The sequence below is a fragment of the Anser cygnoides genome, chromosome 5 (assembly GCF_040182565.1).
Source record: "Anser cygnoides isolate HZ-2024a breed goose chromosome 5, Taihu_goose_T2T_genome, whole genome shotgun sequence".
NCBI classification, from domain to species: domain Eukaryota; kingdom Metazoa; phylum Chordata; class Aves; order Anseriformes; family Anatidae; genus Anser; species Anser cygnoides.
The window spans coordinates 58,289,874-58,309,876 of record NC_089877.1 but is presented as its reverse complement, the minus strand read 5'-3'; the positions used below and the strand labels follow the sequence as shown (position 1 = coordinate 58,309,876).

Here is a 20,003-nt window from a genome sequence, read left to right as displayed (position 1 = left end):
ATCAATCCCTCTTCCCCCAGCCTTGGGATGTCCTTCAGGTCAGAAACAGCAGGCGACGTTGGGTGAGGATATTACTGTGTAGGACCCTGTAGGTGAGGAACACATGAACACTACTCCATTAACAGTGGCATTGGTAGGATACCTTCAGCCAACAAGATGGGATGGTAGCTTTGTACACCTCATATTTTTTTTCCTCTGTCAGCTACCATACTCTCCACCTTTCCCTCATTTAACTTTAACAAGCTGTGAGCTGGTCAAGGCCAACCATGTGGCTAATGTGTTGAAAGGAGCGTCTATGTATGAAGAGAAACATAATTCTATTTAAGTATATATGTCTGATGTACTGCAATCCTTTTTTTTTTTTTTTTTTTTTAAATCAGCTCATCAAATAGATGCATGCCTACTCTCCTCCTGACTCATCAGATATGTTCCTTCTACAGGCATGGATATTTCATTGCATTTTCCTGAGTTCTGCCACCTCCCCATATCAGGACAACAGCATCTCCAGGTTAATACCAGTGCCTGTTCTGCTGAGTGGTCCAGGTGCAGGAGAGGGATGTCAGGGCTCCATCCTCTGTCAACAGATTATCCAAGATACCATTAATGTCAGTGTCTTAGTCTGAGCTCAGATTGGGTTTCAATTAGACAAACTTCTAACTGCATCCTGGATAATTTCCCTACGAATTTTCCTTGGGAATTAGCAATGCATTGGCAGTTGGTTAGAACAGAGATACCCAGGATGGGTTTTCTTAGCATTGGTCAGACCAGCTCATGTATGAAAGGAGGAAGGGAAAATTCCTTCCATGAATAAGGCACTGGCTATTTCAGTCATGAGTGGCATCGGTTACTTAGAACTCTTTTCTTAGAAATGAATGAATGGCTGTGCAGGTGGTATCACCAGGGAGGTTCTGACTTGCTTGAACTTGGGTGGATATTCCAAGAAAAAGGACTGGTGATCAGAGCTAGCATTCAATGCACAAAGCATGAAGAGCATCTCTGTGCCCTGACCTGCTGAATTAATGCAGCTAGGATCTGCAAGGACTGGTTTCAAAAGCAAACAGGTAAATACAAGCATCAAGTACTTGGGCAGAGGCATATAAACTAGGGGAAATACCATTACTCATACGAAAATCATTGGAGGGATGCTGAAGAGGACAGTAGATCACCTGATGAAATAATGCACAAGAGGATAAGGAATAAATAAGAAGAGATTAAAATCTTGATACAAAATCAGAATGAGAATTGAATTTGACTCTAACCAAAGAGAATGAACCGCTTATAACATGCAAGAGGAATGCAGCTTGGGTGAGAATGACCATGAAACAACAGAGTTCACAAGTCGTCAGAAAGGAAGGAAGGAGAACAGCAAAATAAATACAATGGACTTCCAGAAAGCATATTTCAAAAACCTCATAGAACTGATAATCATGAGAAACAAGTTTTGGAGAAAAGGGAGTTCAGGAAAGTTAGCAGCAGCTTAAAGAAACAATGGTAAGGACATCGATTCAAACAATCCCAGCAGAGGAGGGAAAGCAACTTTTGCAAGACGCTTAAATCATGACCACTCCATTGACCTCTAACACAAGAAATAGTGCATTCAGAAAATGGAAACTAGATTCACTTGCATATGAATGTAAAGGCATAGCCTGAAGATGCAGGGACTAAATCAGAAAAGTCAAGATATAAACAGAGAATCAACGCAACAAGACGTCAAGAAAACTTAAAGCACATTAGCAGTGACACGAAGGCCATGGGAAGAACTACCCAAAAGGTAAGGAATGAATGATGTGACCCTGGAAGTATTTACCTGCTTTACTTCAGCTTTTAGTAAAAAGACCACTCACTCCCAAATGATTACCACAATTAGTGCTGAATGATGACAAAGAAAGAGCTCAGTCTAGAAAGACTAAGTGAAGAGTACTTAGTTGGATTACATATTACGATATGCTTAGACTGCTTGTTGAAGCAGTCTCACAGTGGTCAGCAACTCTGAGACCTCAAAGAACCAGCAAGGTGTCAGAAGACTGGAAAAGGGAGATGTAAATCCTTTTTGGAAAGGGGAGAAGCTGAAGAATAACACTCAAGCCGACTTGGTTTGAATTCCCAGAGAGAGGTGGAACAAATAAAGAAATACTCTATAAACATCTGGAAAGCAACAAGGAGGTGAGTAACAGCTAACATAGATTTGTTAACTCACCCAGATGTTATTTTTCCTTTCTCTGGGGCAGCAGGGTATGCAAGAACCAGTAGATGCAATAAACCCATCCTTTATTAGGCATTTTGACTCTCATAGGACATTCTCATAACTATAAGACACGCTCAAAAGTCCCAGGGGAAAGAAAAAAAAACAAAAGTGCTCAGTGGATAGCAAACTGAATTGAAGTCAACAATATCATTGCAAAAACGAGACAGACAAAACCCCAAGCTCTGCCTCCTCCTAAAAAAAAAAAAAAAAAAGTACATTAAAGCAAGCATCATGCTTGCATGTATAGCTAGGAGTGGCTCCTGTCTGGTCTGTGATGTCTCACCTCACCCAGCACTGCTACAATCTCACTGGAACTCTGTGTCCAGTTCTGCACACTGGGCGTAAGAAAATTGAGGAACAATTGCAGAGAGACCACGGGAGGTCCACAGGAACAATCAGGAGTATAAAAAAAAAAAAAAGATCTACCTTCATAAGACCAAAATATTATTTTTTCATTACAAAGAAGATGCAACAGACGGAGGCATGGTAGTGGTCTTTAAGTACATAAAGGGTAGTGGTAGATAGGAAGGGACTATGCTGTGCTCCACACCCCTTGCAAATAGGTCAAGAAATAGGTTGAAAGAGCAGCAATACAGCACCATACATTTTCTGCTGGTTAGCTACTAGAACAGGTTATCTCAGCTGAGAATTTCTATCTGGGGATGTTTTTAAGAAGAGGTCGGATACCCATCTGTTATGCAAGAAGCAGGCACCGTTTGTTCTGCCCTGTGGAATGGGATAAACTAGATAATCTCTGGATATCCCTTCTGACCTTATTTTCTGTGATTCATGCACCAGGAAAGTCACAGGTAGAGATTTCTTGCTTTTTTTTCTGAGGATGACTACCATGAAGTTTAAGAGTGAAGGCTAGCCTGTGGAGAGTGGATACAGCACCGTTCAGTCCACTTGAGAAGCCTTCTCAAAACTAATGGCTTTCCTGAAAATCCACACAGATGATAAGCCACTAGGACAGCAAGAACTTCACTTCTAATGGGGTGCATCAAGCCTCAGAAGGCAGATCAGCTGAGGTGGCTTTCTGCTTTTTTTTTTTTTTCTCCCAATGACCCATTAACACCCCCACAACCATGCAAATCTTAAAGGGGGAAAGGCAGAGCTTTGGCACATGGGAGGAACTCAGAAAAACTCTGTGTTTGCCACATTTCCCTCATTTTATTAATATTGTCAGCCTTTAGTACCAAGCTCTACAAACCAAAACCAATTGGCTCCTCCAGCTAGACGCAGCACGTGCTTCTGCTAGCAGAAGACCAGGCCCCAAGAGCAGTAAACAAGCCAGGCAGCAGAGCTGAAATGTTAGGAAGCCACCTTCTTCCCGCTCTGGAGCCCCCAAAGAGCAGTGCCAGCTCAGAGCCGGGCAACCACTGACACAGAAGGAGGTAGCGCCAAGATCTCCGCTCCTTTCCTGGAGCAAGTTCCATCAGGCGTAGCTTTACTTTCCTAGCAGGAGGCCGGAAGGAAGACAGATGCAAGCAGCACCTTATACCTTCTCCACCTCATCTTCTCTTGGACTGTACTAACAGCTCAATCCTCACGAAGGGAAACCGCCCCCAGGTCTATGTTGGAAGACATCTTAAAACAACATCCTTGCAGTTCATCTGCTTGCTTCCATGAAGAGCACGCATATGCATGTACACACTTGTTAAACACATCACTTGAACCATCCAAATCCATCAGGACTCTCTTTGGTCAAAGGAGAAGACATGTCTTTGCCCTGCCAAGTCCACAGCAAAGCTCAAAATACCTTACTCCAGCCAAGTTCTACAAAGAAGAGAGAGAAAAATCCTTCTCCTCTGGTTACCCTCTAGCTCTCTTCCAGAGGAGCCTTCTCCATTTGTGTTATTAGCCCCAGCCCACACCGGCTTCTCATAGAGGAAGAAGGAAGAGAAATTAATTCTTCACAGCTGGTTCTGTCCTGCAATGCCTTGCTCTCAGGACAGGCAGCTGTAGCCTTTCTGGCCAGAAAGGGAGGATTAACTCCTACCCTGCCAAGTTTCAGATGGAGAACATCCAAAACGATCTTCTTGCCTTTAACTTTCCCAAGCAGACACATTCTGGCCTGGATACATGCGATATATATGTCTATATCCATATCCACATGTGTGCTGACAAACTACGTCCCCACACCTCTGAAAGTCTCTAAGGCAAGTGGACAAACCCTGCCTCTTCCTAGCTGCTGTGATACTCCAGGGATATTTTATGCAAATGATTTAATGAGCATACTTGCAAAGGATTTGCATACAGGCATAAACTTAACGCAGGCGTGCAGGCAGAGTGCAAAAGCAAAAATGCTGGCCCAGAGGGCTGGGAACGAGGAGGTGCGGGATGCAGGAACCCCACCCTGCCCGAGACCGGCGGCGAGCGCGTCCCTCCCCTGCCAGAGGGACTGATGTTCTCCAGTTGCGTCCCCTGTGCAGGATGAGTAAGGGCTGACGGCAGCCTCGAGCCCCGGTTAAAGTCAGGCACCGGTTTCCTCGGCCCTTTCTCCACTCCTCCCCTGTGCACAGCCCCTAATTCCCAGTGGCGACCATCAGCAGGAGAATGGAGAAGGAGCAGCAGAAGAAGGAAGCGAGGGAACAGCAGTGGGAGAATATGGATAGTTTTTGAGATGGATCTTGGTAACCCTCGTTTTGGTGGGGAGGGAGAGAAAGAAAAGTGCCTCGAAATGTGTTGACCTGCGTGGAGCAGCGGGCAGGAGCCAGGCGGCAGGGGATGCCCTGCTACAGGGGATGCCCCACTACAGGGGATGGCTCCCAGCCCGGCTCAGAGCTCACCTTCTCATCTGGCAGCTGGCCTCACCTACGAGCTCAAAGTTCTCATATTAAGAAATGTTTTTGCTGCATTTCCTTAAAACCATCACTATCTGTGCATAACTATAATGAAGCAGCTTCGCATACCTGCCGAAGCGCATGGCACTTGGGAAATAACAATAACCCCAGCAGAGAGCTGAGGAGTTCAGGCTGAAAATGGGGCTGCAGCAGCGAGGAGGATGAAATGAACGTTTCCCTAAGCAGAAAGAGAAAGTGCCTGGAAATAGCTGCACCCTCCTCTTTGCTCCTCTGAAGTCAGGTTCTTGCAAGAAAATAAAATAAAATAAAATGGCACCATAGTTTTTGAGAACTGTAGCATACTTACAAAGGCACAACCAACGGACAAAAAGACCATGCAGCGTGCTCAAGGTAACAAAGAAATTCTGTGATACAGCAGGTAACCGAGCTTTGCTCTGTAGAGCCTGAGCATATGCTGTAACTCCTGGATCATCTTTCTTCTGTATTACATTTGCTTAGCTTGGTGATAAAAATATGTCTTCCTCCAGAGGCATATTGACCGCATAACGCTGAACGCAGATTATGAGGTTTTATGTTTGTTTATGATGATACATGCAAACAAAATACCTGTCTTGCAAAATATTTTGGCTGCCATCCATCGCAAAATAATCATTAGGCAGAAAGCGAGTCTAAGAAACTCCTTCCCTTCAGCCACCAGAAAAAGTAATTAAAACTAAATAGACTTTGCCTGTCCATTTGCAAGCCAGTAAACGGTGCAGCTGGGCATGGTAAGGGCCCAGCAGAGTTTCTGATTAGCAAAACGAAGCAACTTTAAAATATCCCATCAAACCAGCGCACTGGTCCTCCCTCAGCTCCCCTCGCCTTCTTCCAAAGGTGGTTATCCAAGAGGTGATCTTAATCAGAAAAACGCTTGAACACAGTTGTGTTGGGAGGCACAGTTTCAAAGCGGGGACACACAAAATAATTAGAAGCAATATTTGCTGCTCCACTTCAGAGAACTCCTGTTTGAGTTCAGGAGGGATAAGAGGGAAAGTAGAGGATGCTTCCCGGAGAGCAAGCGAGGTGAGTAAGGACAGCCGGGGGGTAGGCTCAGGACAGGGGGGTGATAGGAAACTGCAGCAGCTTGTGGCGAGCGGAGACGTGGGTGGGAAAGGAGACGCAGGTCCGTAGGTGGGGAAGCAGGAAAGCAAGGGGAGCGGGGCGGACAAGAGGATTTCGGCGAGCGGCTAGCCAGCTGGCACACACGTAGCAGCTGCTGCTGTGTCAGCCTAGGAGAGTAGCTGCAGCTGCACGCTGGCCATGAATAGCAGAGGAGCAGCGTGCCGGCTGGCTGCTGGAGGGACGGGGGGCAGCCGGGGCGCTGAAAAGGCAGGGGGAGGCTCCGTGAAAGGTTTTCCGCGCAGGGGAACATGACAGCCCTTTGATTTCTGAGCTGTTTGTTCTCCGATTGTCCGCCCCAGTGGATGATCGGTGCTAAGGAGTTAAAATGGGGAGAGGGGGGAGGGAGAGGAACAGAAGGAAAAGCGAGGTCCTAAATGCAGATCTGGGCTTTGATAGCGTATCCATAGCATGCAGTTGTCTGGATGTATAGCTTTCATAGTTGTCAGCAGGGATCAAAATCACAGGGTGCTTAAACTAAAGGAGAAATCTCTGCTCGCTTACTCTCCTAGCTGCTTGAGCCACCACTGGAGGAGGAGGACAAGATCCCACCACTTGGCCATCTGCTCTGCGTACCGCACATGTCACAGGGGACTCTACAAGTGCTCCTGCGTGGCCGTGCACGCCCTTTGGGCTTCTACACGAGTGTGGGTGCACGCACCACGTGTGCGCCTCCGTGGCTGTGCCTGCTCCCACTCCTCCGTGCAGCCACAGGTGCTCCCACCCCACGCGCTCCTCCACAGCTGTAGACGATCCCACCCTGTGTGCTCCTCCACCACGACACTTCCACGCACCAAGTGCCCCTACCCGCGCTCCTCGTGGCTGTAGGCTCTCCCAGCTGCTGCACCCACGAGCGTGCACACAGCATCCCACGGGTGACCCCCCCCTTGTGCGTACCCCTACATCGCGCTCCCACCCCGATCGCTTCTCCTCCAGCGCACACACACCTCCTTGCCGCCTGCGTGTGCACGCTCCCACACGGCCGTGGGTGCGCATACCCATATCCGTGCCCCCCTATGGCTGCATATATCACATAAGTACCCCCCCCACGACTGCGCACGCCGCTCCCCGGGCACGCACGCCCCCCGTGGGTGCGCACACACGCGCGGAGCCCCCGCTGGCGGCGGGGCAGAGCAGGGCACGGCGTGGCACGGCGCCGCAGGGTACGGCGGGGCGGGGCGGGGCGGCTGCCCCCCACCGCCCTTTCAGAGCCGCCCCGGGAGCGGCGCTGGCCCCACCCGCTCGGCCGCGGGGCCGGGCCCGTCCCCCTCATTAATATGAAGGCGGCGGCCGCGGCGGCGAATGGGTAATGAAGCTGTCACTCCGGCACCTACTTGTTGGGTGTCCGCGGAGCCGAGGCGCACAGAGGGCGAGCGGAGCGGCGGAGGCAGAGGCAACGGAGCGCTCCGGGCGGCCCCGCCGGCAGCCCATGCCCTGCGCCCCCCGGCGCGCTGCGGGCGGCTCCCCCGCCGCCCATGCCGCGAGCGGCCGCCGGTCCGTGGCCGGTGGGCTCGGCGGGCTCCTGTGAGGCGGCCCCGCGGAGCTGCAGGCATGGGGGGCGCCGGCCGCCGGCCCCCGGCCCCCGCGCTCGGCCTGGCGCTGCTCCTCGCCGCCTGCGTGCAGGTAGGGGGGCGCGGGGGGGGCGCCCCGGGGCTCCGTGCCCCCTTCTTGTCCTCCTCCTCCTCGTGCACCAGCACCGCGGTGCTGCTCGGAGGGTTCCCCCCCCCCCCCCCTTCCTTCCCTCCGGGTGCCCGTCTCCCCTCCCTTTGATTTTTTTTTTTTTTTTTAATTTTTATTTTTAGGTGTCCCGCTCCACGGGCTATTTCGAGCTGCAGCTTAACTCGGTGCGGAATGTAAACGGAGAGTTGCTCAACGGGGAGTGCTGCGACGGCGTGAAGAGCCCCCAGAACCAGGGCTGCACCCGGGACGAGTGCGACACTTACGTGAAGGTCTGCCTCAAGGAATACCAGGCCAAGATCACCCCCGTCGGACCCTGCAACTACGGATTCGGATCTACCCCCGTGCTCGGTGGAAATATTTTTTATTTGAACGGCAACAAGTACTCCCATCAAGGCAGGACCCCCGAGACGGGCAGGATCGTTATCCCCTTCCAGTTCGCGTGGCCGGTAGGTCGCCGCCTCTCCCCCCCCGTTATAATTAATCCTAATTATTTTTTTATTGCTATCGCGGCGAGGCTCGGGGGCAGCAGGTTGCGGGACGCGCTCCGTACCCGGGGGGAGTGGGCGGGGACGGGGGCACCGGGTACCGCTTGACGGGATCCCCGAGCAAGTGTGGTGGTGGTGGTGGGGGCGGACAGCACGAAAAATTAATTAAAAAATAAATATAATAATGGCAATAATACAGGCGGGTCGGAGCGCGGCGCTGCCCCCGGCAGGGGGCGCCGGAGGGCGGCGCAGGTGGGGGCGCGGGGCGCGTGCCGCGGCTCGCGAAAGGCGCGCGAGCGGCCGCCCCTCCCGGGGCGCTGCTGTTACTGCTGGTGCTGCTGGTACTGCTCCTACTGCTGGTGCTGCTGGTACTGCTCCTACTGCTGGTGCTGCTGCTACTGCTGCTCGTGGTGCTCGTGGAGCCGCGCCCGCCCCCGTGGCCGCCGTTGGAGCGGGGATAGGAGGGGCGGGAGGCGCCGCCGCCGCCCCCCCGGGGTGGTGGGGGGGCACCTGTGTGTGTGGGGGACACACGGCGGCTGTCCCCTGAGGGGGGCTGGCAGCCGCCGTACAGAGGGCTGGGGAAGGAGGGGAGGGTGAAAGCCGCCCCCCCCAGCGCTGAGTGGGGTCCCGGTGCTCTCCCCGCCCGCCATTTCCTCACGGGGCTCAGCCCCCTGCGCCCCACGCGTGGGCGTGGAGCGGGCGAGGGGCACGGCGTGGGAGGGCTGGGGGGGTCCGGGCTGTGTGCACCCTGCCTCAGAGGTGGATAGGGACACCCCCCCGGGGGTAGGTAGGGCCCCCGGGACACGTAGGTGGCCCCTGGGGCAGCACAGCTGCTGCCTGTAGCCATTCTGAGTGGGGCAGGTGGTGGAGTGCTGAGGTGTGGGGATTGATGGTGAGGTGCCCCAGCTGGGCAGGGAGATAAGTTATCACGGTGATATCGGGGTTATTCTGGTGAGTTATCCTGGCCCCGGTACCCACAGATCGTGTTGGGCACCTGGTGGCCAGTAAATGGGATGGCCCGCAGCGGTTTGTCAAGGTGAGCAGCCTGCAGGATCTTTGTTATCTTGAAAATTACTGCTAGGAACCGTCCGGGTGGGGAAACTGCTCATTTGTGTTTCATTCTGGAAAGGAAACCGCTCCACTACAGACGTTTAAAACTTGCTGCGCTACCAGGGACCCTCTGCCCTGATGCTCACGCACCTCACATTAACCACCCCTATGCAGAGGTTGGGGTTTTGCTCAAATTAGATGGTGAATAAATCTGTACAAACTATTAATTGCTCTGCACAGATGTTCTGTGTTCTCATTGCCAAGTTGGAGTGTTTTCATTGCCTTTGTTTGTCCAGAGGCCTGTTGGAATAAGAAAGGTTGCTGTTAACAGGTATAGTCAATACCATAAAGAAAACAGGGTGTTTGGAACTCTGCTCTTAAGTTATAAGATCAAAGGGAAAATTAAAATTCTTTCTCCTTTGTTGACCGTGTAATACGGGCTTGGTGAAATCATAAACTCCTCTTTTAAGTAGGAGATTTCAGTAACATTAGCACCTCAAACTTTATATGTTATCTGCACGAGGAAGTAGAGGCAGCTGAAGTCACAATTCTAATTTGCTGGTTTCTAGTATTGCTACTTGAAACAAGAGGAGAGTTTGATAATCCTTACAGTGCAGGTCCCTAAGCCCAGCCGTCTTTGTTTTTTTACGCTGTTGGAATAAGCACATTCCTACGTTGCAGCTGCCGGATATTGTTGTTCTGTGCTCATTGGGTCCTAAGAAAGGCCCGTTTGACCTCCCTCTTGCAGGTAGATTACCCCAGTGTCTCTATCTTACAATACCATGTCTGCCGTTGTTTCTGGTATTATTGCCCCTAGCGTTTTACAGGAGTTGAAGTCTTTGACTGTCGTTCTGCTGTTTGCAGCTGTTGCAAACCAGCCTGTAATTTATTTAAACAGTGCCACTGCAGTCTAGTGGGTGGCTGGCTGATTTCTGGAAGGTTTACTGAATACTCTCCCTGCCCACCCTTGATTCTAAAAATAAGCTGTGGAGTAGTTGTACTTTTAAAAGCAGTCCGCGTATTGCGCTCTGCAGAGGCACTTAAAGAAAGAAGTTCCTCCTATAGGTTGTATTTTCTCGAATTGTGGATGTTCAGTCTGATGGGGAATGCAGCATCTTTGTCACAATTGTACATAAGCCATATAGACTCTGCAAGAAGAGGCTTAACAGTAATGCTAGTTTAACAACTTTTTGAAAGTAAATGGGGTTCCTGGGTTATGTTTCAACTTCTGGGGCAATTTCAAAATTATTCTTAGATCTTTGTACCCAAATGAGACAGCAGTATGGATGTAGTCTTTTCATAAAAGTGTGTTCTTCGCTTATGAAACAAATTAGCTTTGGTGCACAGTAGCCAAAGGACTTAAAGTATTTTTTTCTAAGACTGAAGAATCCTGCCCTGATGAAAAGCAGCATTAGTATATGTGAACTTCTTACGAAACTCGCCTGGGTGATAGCTCCTTCACTTAAGGATGCTCATATAGTAATGTGCACATCACTTGAGGGAGGTTTTCTCGATGTCTATTTGATAGGACATCGTCCTAAACTAACAGTAGCTGTAATGCATCTGCTGTCTTAAATATCTGTTTTTTGCCTTTTTTATTTTTTTAGTTATACATGGAAAAAATGTAAGGCATTTTACTCAAAAAGACAAGTGTTTCTTCTGTAAAGCTGCAGTACTAGACTTCAGTGACTTCTCCTGTTTGATACAGAGGTTATCCAGCTTATTCCTATTTCCTGTCTTTTTTAATATCATTAGTCTGATCTCTGATTTGCAAGAGGAGCTTGGGATATTGCCAAAAAGTTCTTAAAATTGCTACCTTGGGATACATCATCCACAGAAATCTGGCAGTGGGAGAGGTTGAGGAACAGCTAGAACAATACAGCTGTCGTCTTCACCCACCTACCTCACATTTTTTTCTTTGCCTCCTGCTGTAAAACTTGAAGCTTAATGCTCTTTTGAGATTGTGAACAAACAGATGATGCAATTAAAGTGTGTGTAATTTTAAAAGAAAGAAGACAGAAGGGTTCAAATAGCTTTGAAGAATAAATTCTGATCGCTTACACAGCTTAGATGCATTATTAAGCATTTTTTATGGCAAGAAATTCAGACACCATTTATTCAGACACCGAACCTTCAAGTGCCTCCTTTTGACCAAGTTAGAAACACCTAACAGCAGTAGTTATCGATAACAGGATATTAGCAAAATTTAAATTTTGGTTAAATAAATGAGAGATTACTTAGACAGCTCCTGAAGATGATTTTTAAAGGTGCAGGCTTTCTGTTGGGTGCATTATGTGGAACCATTTTTAATACATCTTTTCAAGACGGCATGAAATGGAGTTGTGTGTGTGTGTGGTTTTTTTCTCCACCCTGTTCGTTCCCTCAGGGAATTCACAGCTTTTCCTGCACCATAAATATTGGTATGGCATTCATTACTTCAGTTAATTAGTCATATAGAAGAATTGTTCTGACTAGTCATGGATGTTGAAATCATGTACAACAATATGCATAATTATCTCCCCTCAGCCCCCCTGTTCTTGCTAGTCTGGTGTGACTGACAGTGCCGTGTATGCATGAGTACTCTGTGCTCTGAACTCCACAGGTGAACTTCAGAGTTCAGGGACTTGGAGATAAGTATCTGGAAAAAAAAGCAGTTTCATTTCTTTCTCCTTGACACTCAACAGGTGCTTAGTTAGGACCCTTCACCTATCTGAGGAAGGGGTACGGGAGGTTCAGGGGGTCCTCACAACTTGCTCTGGTAAGGCTACCTTCCCCACTGGAGTTTAGGCAGCTCATTTGTTGTTTTTGTAAGTGCTGATACTAAGTTTTTCCTATTTAGAGTGTGATTATAACAGCTGTAAATTTCTAAAGTGCTGTTAACTTTCAGGTAGTTAAAAATACACGAAAGTGTCTAAATTTAATATCTAGCCTGCGTGGATTTCATCCACGTGCAGTCCGCATGTGAGTCTCATCCAAATGCCTGGAAGTGTTCAGTCTTGAGTGAAAACATAAACTGGAGTATGAACCATTGAATATGTAAAGCTGCTGAAAGGATAACTTGGCTGCAGCAGTAAATGTCGGATTTCTTAGAAAGCAACTGCTCCCCCTCCCCTGCCAAAACCTAAGCAAGAATATTTGACCTTGCAGCTTTTATTGCTTAATGGGTCCAGTGCTCTGTTTGGCATTTTTAGATGGTGTCTACTTGAGTATGATCTTCTGGATCAAGTACTCTCAATCCTAATTTGAAAACTTGTGTATATTTTGGAAGTAGCGAGGCCCTGGGAGGCATTTAGCCTTGAAGCATGTTATCTAGATCCTTGATGCCTGCAGGGAGCTAGGTAGTCTGACTGTAGGAAATGTGCTTGTATGTTTTTGTTTGGCTGGTAGAGTTACGCTTGGTCTACCTTCTGTCTTAACAGAGACATCACTACCCAAGATCAGGATCTCGAGGCTTCATAATGAAAACATCCTGGATTAGGTTACTCCATGCTCCCTGGTAGGGTAGATGTGCACTCTGTCGCCTTGAATGATGACCCATCGTGACAGATGTGCTTAAATTAGGCAGGCTAAAATTAGACCATTTACAACTCAAAAAGGTACTTGGATGCAGTTTACCAAAGAAATGTAACACTTCTCATGAAAATGATCAGCATTTCACAAGTAAAGTATCTAAAGTGATACTCAGCAACCTTTGCGTCTAAATAATTGCTCTTTGCTCTGTTGAAACTTTGTTTTTAAATAAGCATATGCAAGCACAGTCCCAAGCAAGAATCGAGGGCAGGGAATAAGAAGTGAGAGCATCACCTTATGCCAAAATGTAAAATCCATCTGGTATAATGATGTGGGATGCAAGTGCATTATCACCCCTCATTAACAGAGGAAGTCAGCATGGAAAAATAATGTAGTAGATAGCTGTATGTATTGATGAATTACATGAATTATTAATGTCTTATTTGCCAGTAGCCTAGCTCTTTTCCCAAATGGAAGTCTGTGCTGATAGCACAAATCTTTTTTTTATATCTATCCTTTTTTTTTTTTCCCCCCTCCTGAACTTGCTGCTTGGTTACTCGCTGCCAGATTGTCTTGTCAATAGGCTCAGGGACTGCTGTGGTAACTGGCATGGCAAACTGTTCCTTGTGCTAACAGAAGCACCTGCAGTCCTTGTGAGCATAAAGCCGTTATCTGCTTCATGTGATCCAGGGACAAATAATGCTGTGGATCAGAAAATGCAGACTTTCTGAATCCATATTTCCTGTTTCCTCAGTCTTGGAGAAGCAGGTCAGGGAATCATATGCTTTCAGCTGCTCAGTATCCTATTTGACTTAAGCTTTTTTGATTGGAAATAAGTGTGATGAGGGGATGATTTATTATATAACAATATCCCTTCAGGTTTGGGTTATGCAAATGCAAAGAATAGCTTGCAGGTTTTGCAGTGCTCTGTCTTAAATGAAGATATAATTGGGCGGTGTTTTAGAGACTGGCTGTAGCAATGCTGGGTAGTGACAACTCCAGTTGACTTCAGTAGCAGCTGCAGGTGTCACCTCTAAAAATGAATCAAGGCCTTAATGGTGAGCACTTCAGAACCACTCTTTGAAAAAGGGATTTATTATTGGCATGCTGCGTGTGCCAGCAACTATTTGCAGCTTGCCCAGAATAGAAAGCCTAAAGACTTAAGTTTCATGTAACTATAGAAAATCTGTCTTCTAATTTTAAGCAGAAATGTTCTTTGCACTCTTAATCTTTCATACGTTGATGTTACTGAATCTAGAATTTCTTATGTCTTTGAAATAAATGCACCCTAGAGGATGATATTCTGGTTACTGCTTAAGCCTGTATGCCTTAAAGTTCTGGGGGTTTCTTGAATGTCACAGAGATGGCCAGATCGGAAAAAAGAACACTTCTATTTATACTCATTGAAAGCTTCCTTAGATAAACACTTGCTTATTTATAAGAAACACTGAGGCTGAATTCAAAACTTGCAGACAAATAACCTTCCCTCCCAGACGCTGAGAGCTGTGCTTAGACACCTCTTGTCAGCTCTCTGATCTTTATTCCAGAAGGTGCTCCGGCCAGCCTCTCGGTGAAACGCTGCTCTTCCAGGCATACAGCTGGTGTGGGCATTACAGCTCCAACTGAAAATGGAATAGGTGTTAAAGTAGTCAGGATTACCTTTTGCCAGAGGATGTGAGGTGGAGAAGAGGGTGAGGTAGAAATGGTGTATGTTTCATCCCCCACAACATGACGGGGGCTCTGTAGCTCTGGCTTTGGGCTGTTCGAAGATGTTCCAACTCCTGTTTTCTCAAAAAAAAAAAAAAAAACCACTATATTAAAGGTCTGCTATAGATGTGAGTATATGCAGTTTTAATCTTAAGTGATCTGGTTTGTCTTTAACATAAGTGGCTGGGGGTGAAACTGTAGTTGAATGTGTTTATATCGGACTTGTGATATTTGGCCTATTTGAGCTGAGGACCCATCGTGTTGTAGACTTTCTGAGAGATCCAGTGAAGTTCAAGGAAATCTGTTGGTTTAGGTTTCGAGAAGCCTTGTATTGTAAAACCTAACTTCTGAGTCTGATGCTACTGCCTGTATTCCCTGCACGAGTCCAGCTCAATTTGAGTTAATACTGCTAGAGTTCAGTGGCTGCCAGCACAGCAGCAGTGAAAAATTAAGCTTCTGTCAAACTGTAAATGATGTGAAACACCTACATTTTCTGAATGTAAAAAGCGCCAAAAATGGTTTAGTGCATTTTTAATCTGTTATTAATGACTTGCCACAAAGTCTTTCTTGAATGGGAGGGATTGTGTTAAAGACAGATGTAAGGTAGATGAGTTTTCTCACTTGTTGGTATCCCTGAAGGCTGGTGGCTCTCTGGCCCCTCTTTTTTTGAGCACCACCACAGTCACTGTGGAGGTGAGATGAATGGAACTTACCCTTTCTGTGTAGTCTGACTCCTTCACTTGTTTTTCCTCTGTGTTGGTTTGTGCAAGTGTGGGCTCTGAAATACATGCAATGAACATACTTTAGAAACTATTAAGTTCATAAAGCAGCTATAATCACATCATGCACTTAGTCATCTGCAGAAGCTTTAGATTACTCTGTGCCCAAAACCTTCCCTCCCTTCTCTTCTGAAAACAAGGCTGATGTTTTGTCAACTCTGTGTGGGTCCTGTTTGCGTTGCTTGCTGTGGTTCAGAGCTGCTCGGCCTACTGAAGAGGCTGAGAAGGGAGGCCCACTCCTGCTAGCACATGGATTTACTTTCCCGTGGGCCACTCTGATTCCAGCTGCTAGTAATCCCCTGAGCTGGAAGAAGCTTGTGAAAAGTGGTTTGAAAGGAGAGGAGCTAGTCCAAGGAGTGGAGAATAAGGGTATACTGACATTGCTTCTGGCCTCTTCATGTTTATCCAGACATTCAAAGGTGGTTGCTGTGGCTCCTTGGCAGTAACTCTGCCATTCTCTTCCTCTGCAGCACTCTGATACGCCTTTGTTGGGCTTCTTGCCAGAAAGCTGCTCCAGCTCTGGGTTAGTAGGTATCTAAACTTGGTCAGCCTTTGGCTAGAGGTGATCATCAGCAGTGCTGTCATGTTGGTGGCTTTTGTACGGTGTGTTTTGCTGTCATACGAGTGGCAGGTCGGCATGTAATCTGACCACCCCAGCACCTTCCCTTGCTGTCCCCAAGGCTGGGGAGCGAACCTGTGTGGATGACTGGGTCCATCTGTGCTAGGTTGTGTTGGGCACCTGCTGAACTTCCACCAGTATGGTGTAGTGGAGCCACTGCCTTCCTCTGCTGTACACCCAGGGAGAGCTGAAGGAGCACGTGTGGCTGTAGGGTTTACAGTGGCTCTCTGGTGGATCACCTTGAGCCAGGGAGGAGTGGCTCTTACTGGTTCAGTCATGGATACTGGGTGCCTTTGCTTACTATCTAAGGAAAAACTGTGTATAAACTTTACAAGTAATCTTGAATGGAAACTATAGTATGTGCATTGATGAGGAAGAGCAATGAAGGTGGTCCAGGACTGAACGGTTAAGTTACTCTTATTTTCCTAATTATTCAGATTCCTTTGGCTCTGGTAGCTAGAGTCCTGTTCAATGATGTTTGGAGAAATCCTTTGTGTGCAGCACAATAGATGCATTTCAGCATCTCCAAAGACTTAAATACCACCTCTCTGAGAGATAAATGCTTACTATTTACCTTAAATGTGTCTACTGCTGCTTTAGATATTAAACTCTTCTCCTGTAATTATATTCGGGGAATGGTTTACCATTATAAAACGTTGCTTGGTAGTTGAGCTAGAGCTTGTGCTCATTTACTAAACTTTATCTCCAAGGTGATTTTTGAGAATTGTAGTTAGCTATTGCTGTGTATAAACAGGAGGAAAAACGATTTATTTTATTGATTGCTGTTTTGGATACTGACTAAGTTTAAAAGCATATTTTAAATGATCTCCTGGTAACTCTCAGCTGAAAAACATAGCGTGGATTTTATCTGTGGTTGAAATCACTGTGTGCTCCTCAGCAGCAGTTAAAATGCTATATTAGGTGGAAGGGGCATGGCATTTGAAGGCTAAATGACAATCTTAGTCTTACTTGATTAGAGCTTGCAGAGGTTGCTAAGGAACAGCCTAATAGTCCTTGAGTAACCAATTAAATGCCCCTTGGACAGATGCACAGGTGCTCATTCTCTGAAGTTTTTTTAAATCTGAGATAAGACTGGAGTATTAGTACATAAACTGCAATCTGTTTACATCCTGCTTTGGGCTTGAAAGTATCCTGATTGTATATATCTTGTTCCCAGCAGGATGTCTTCTGATGTTTTTTGTTCAGTACGTTATTATTTGATTATTACTACACTTAAATGTTTCTTGCAGTGCTGCTTCTATTTCCAGGTAGCCCACTAGTTCTCTAGCCTACTCTGTGCTTTCTAGTACTCTGAACATACCAGCTTAAGTGAAGAAGCATCTAAAGTTGGAATTGGATAAACTTAACATTTCCAGGCTTTTGATGAGTAGGCAGTATTAATATTGATGCAGTATCCTACAAATAGTAGAAAATGTTAGCTTTCAGTACTCCTGAAGCAGTACGTGCAAATTGTAGTGAAATACTGGATGAGCTGGCTGTTAACTTAAAACACAAAGTGTAATCATTTTGGTCTTTTTTCTGAGTACATGTAATTCTGTTTATAATACTGTAAAGTTGAAATGTCTATCTTAAAACAGCCTACGTTTTTAAAGTTAAAAGTCCAAGCTTCTAGCTGGAGAACTTAAGTTCTAATTACATGGCTTGTTGATGCTTGGAAGGCTTGACTGACATGTGCTTTAGGCAGGCAGTAAGTTGAGAAATACATAAGAAGCTTAATTATTGATCTACTCCAATAAAGGCTGAAGTAGAAGTTCAACAGGATGTGCAATTTTGGGTACCATTTGCTGTTCTTTCTACTGGCTGAAGACAATTTTAACAGTACTGTTTTGGTAACCTGTGCTACTGCTTATAGATTTCAGTGGCTGTTCCTTGCTCTTGCACCTTGTACAAAGTCTTTTTTGTTGTGGTTTTGATAGTTCTAATCTTTTATGTTTAAAAACAGTGATTTTCCTTACAGTATGTCATGGAGCTTACTGTAACTGGCTGCATGCAATCAGCCAAGCCTAGAAGTCAGACCGTGTTCACTTGGACTGTTATGACCAAGTACAGCCATCTACAAGCCTCTGCTAATGACTCTTGTTCTACACAACGAGAAGTTGATAGCATCTCCTGTGTTTATAAACCTGTTGCTTAAACTGTATATCTACCTATAGGCCCGAAGTGTTGTAGCGCTGTATTTAAGACCTTTGAACTGAATGTTGTGTCCCTAGTTGATCCACAGAGACCAGCGATTTCTCTTATTAGAAAGTGGGGAAGCGAAAGAAGTAGAGAAACTGAAATGTTCAGACTTGCATGCTAAATGTTGGCTTTCAGTTACTTAGTGTTCCTTGAGTGTGTTCTGATGTCACCACAGCTTAATGGCGAACTTCAGGGTTGTGTGGCTTTTAGTTACTTAACATCTCCTCTTGCTTTCTAAGAGATAAAAGGTAAAACGGTTGCTCAAACGTAGCTGGTGGCAGTTCTTAAGAGGTTAATTCCCAGAATTCAAATACCTCTTTTTCCTAAGTGCTATGTCACTGACTTACGTAACTGTGGACTGTTGGAACATAACTGTCACCGGGCTTTAAGAGAAGAACATGGTGAACATCAGTAGCTGTTCATATCTACTCCCAGATCACTGTAACTGGAAGGTAAATAAAATAAGCTTTAACTGGCGGGAGATTGTCTGACTTGTGGCAGCCTGCTGTCAGTGATAATTTGTATGTCCCCAAGTCCTTGGGATGGACTTTCAAGACATGGTAGTCTGCAAAACTTTAGCTTGCCAAGGGATCTGGACAGAACGGCAGAAGAACTGGTGGCAAATGAAACTGCTAAAGAAACCGAGAATTGCTGGTATGCATTTTTGAGTTATGAATCCTGGTTTGAACTAGCAAAATAAACTTAAAATAGTTAATATAATATTGTCTTTAAATAGTTTTTTAATTTTGATTGTCTTTATATTGCTTCATTCTTTTTTTCTGTGGATACTCATCCTTATGAAGAAAGCTGTAACATTGCTACCCCAGAGAAGTAATTAGGGGTCAACAATGAAATAAATTTGAGGACTTGAGATGATCTCCCTTTCATAGCTTCCAGATCTGTGTTGGTGAGGGGAGAAGGAAAAAAATGGAGAAGCACTCTCAGTTGACAAGTGCCTGCTTTCATGAGTTCTGTGTGCTCAAAGCTCTCCTTCCAAAGGCCTGCTAATTTGTTTTTTTTCTGATCTGTAATAACATAAAGCTGTATCAGAGCTACTCCACTATACATTAACTTGAAAAATATGATAAGATATTGGAGTTCTGGTGTTATTTTGTTACAGTGGGATTGATGGACTTCAGGATACCGTATATTGAAATAGGTACCTTGAATTGTAGACTTACTATACTGTTGTATGCTGTATTTATTTGCTGCTGTAAGCAGATGGTTTTTAATAGTAACTAAATACAGCATAGTGGTTGGTGCTGAGCGTGTGATTAAGATTTACTGTAGCTACAAGATAGTGTTCAGAAGATTCAGTGCTGCTACTGGAATGTGAACCAAGCATTTGTTTCAGGAACATGTTTATAAATTAGACGCTGGTGTTCCTATGTATGTGTAACTACATGTGCATGTCTGCGTGAAGAATCCCTGTTTAATCCTTTCTTCAAATCCTGTGTGTTGATCTCTGAAAGAATTTGTGCCCTCTCTTGTAGAGGGAACTCTTCCTTGTCTGGTCAGACTACTTTCATATGGGGAACAGTGGGATATGGATAGAGCTTTGGTTATGTCTGCGGTGTCCTGGTGCAAATAATTGAGAAGGATGTAAGGCAAGGTGAGCAGCTACCTGTGGTGTTGAAAGCAAGGTGTTTCATGTTCTCAGCCAGCCTTTTTAGCATGCATAGAAATTGAAATTTGAGCTGGTGTTCAGTTGGTGCTGAAATGAAGGACAGCACAAGCATATTATGCCGTCTTCCAGAATTCCTGAAA

At 46.1% G+C, this 20,003-nt stretch overlaps 1 protein-coding gene and 1 long non-coding RNA gene across 7 annotated transcripts in view; one reads left to right on the top strand and one right to left on the bottom strand.

The window, feature by feature from the left end:
* The first annotated feature begins 7,494 nt into the window (after positions 1-7,494).
* JAG2 (jagged canonical Notch ligand 2) overlaps positions 7,495-20,003 on the top strand; it is a 68,396-nt gene continuing 55,887 nt past the window's right edge. For 3 of the 5 annotated variants that reach the window (XM_066998451.1, XM_066998452.1, XM_066998450.1), the window contains exons 1-2: positions 7,495-7,830; positions 8,010-8,333. In XM_066998451.1, coding sequence (XP_066854552.1) covers positions 7,510-7,830; positions 8,010-8,333 — 645 coding nt within the window. In that variant the 5' untranslated portion in view covers positions 7,495-7,509. Of the gene's footprint in view, positions 7,831-8,009; positions 8,334-18,052; positions 18,689-20,003 lie in introns of those variants that run through there. The other 2 variants (XM_066998456.1, XM_066998455.1) reach the window with 2 other exon arrangements.
* LOC136790991 (uncharacterized) lies at positions 9,320-19,987 on the bottom strand. 2 transcript variants are annotated; one of them, XR_010832022.1, is made up of 5 exons: positions 19,861-19,987; positions 18,584-18,681; positions 15,353-15,417; positions 14,592-14,713; positions 9,320-9,722 (listed from the first exon to the last, which is right to left on the bottom strand). It is a non-coding gene; the product is annotated as an uncharacterized lncRNA (long non-coding RNA). The 2 variants fall into 2 exon arrangements; XR_010832021.1 differs by lacking the exon at positions 9,320-9,722 and having other exon boundaries at positions 14,497-14,713.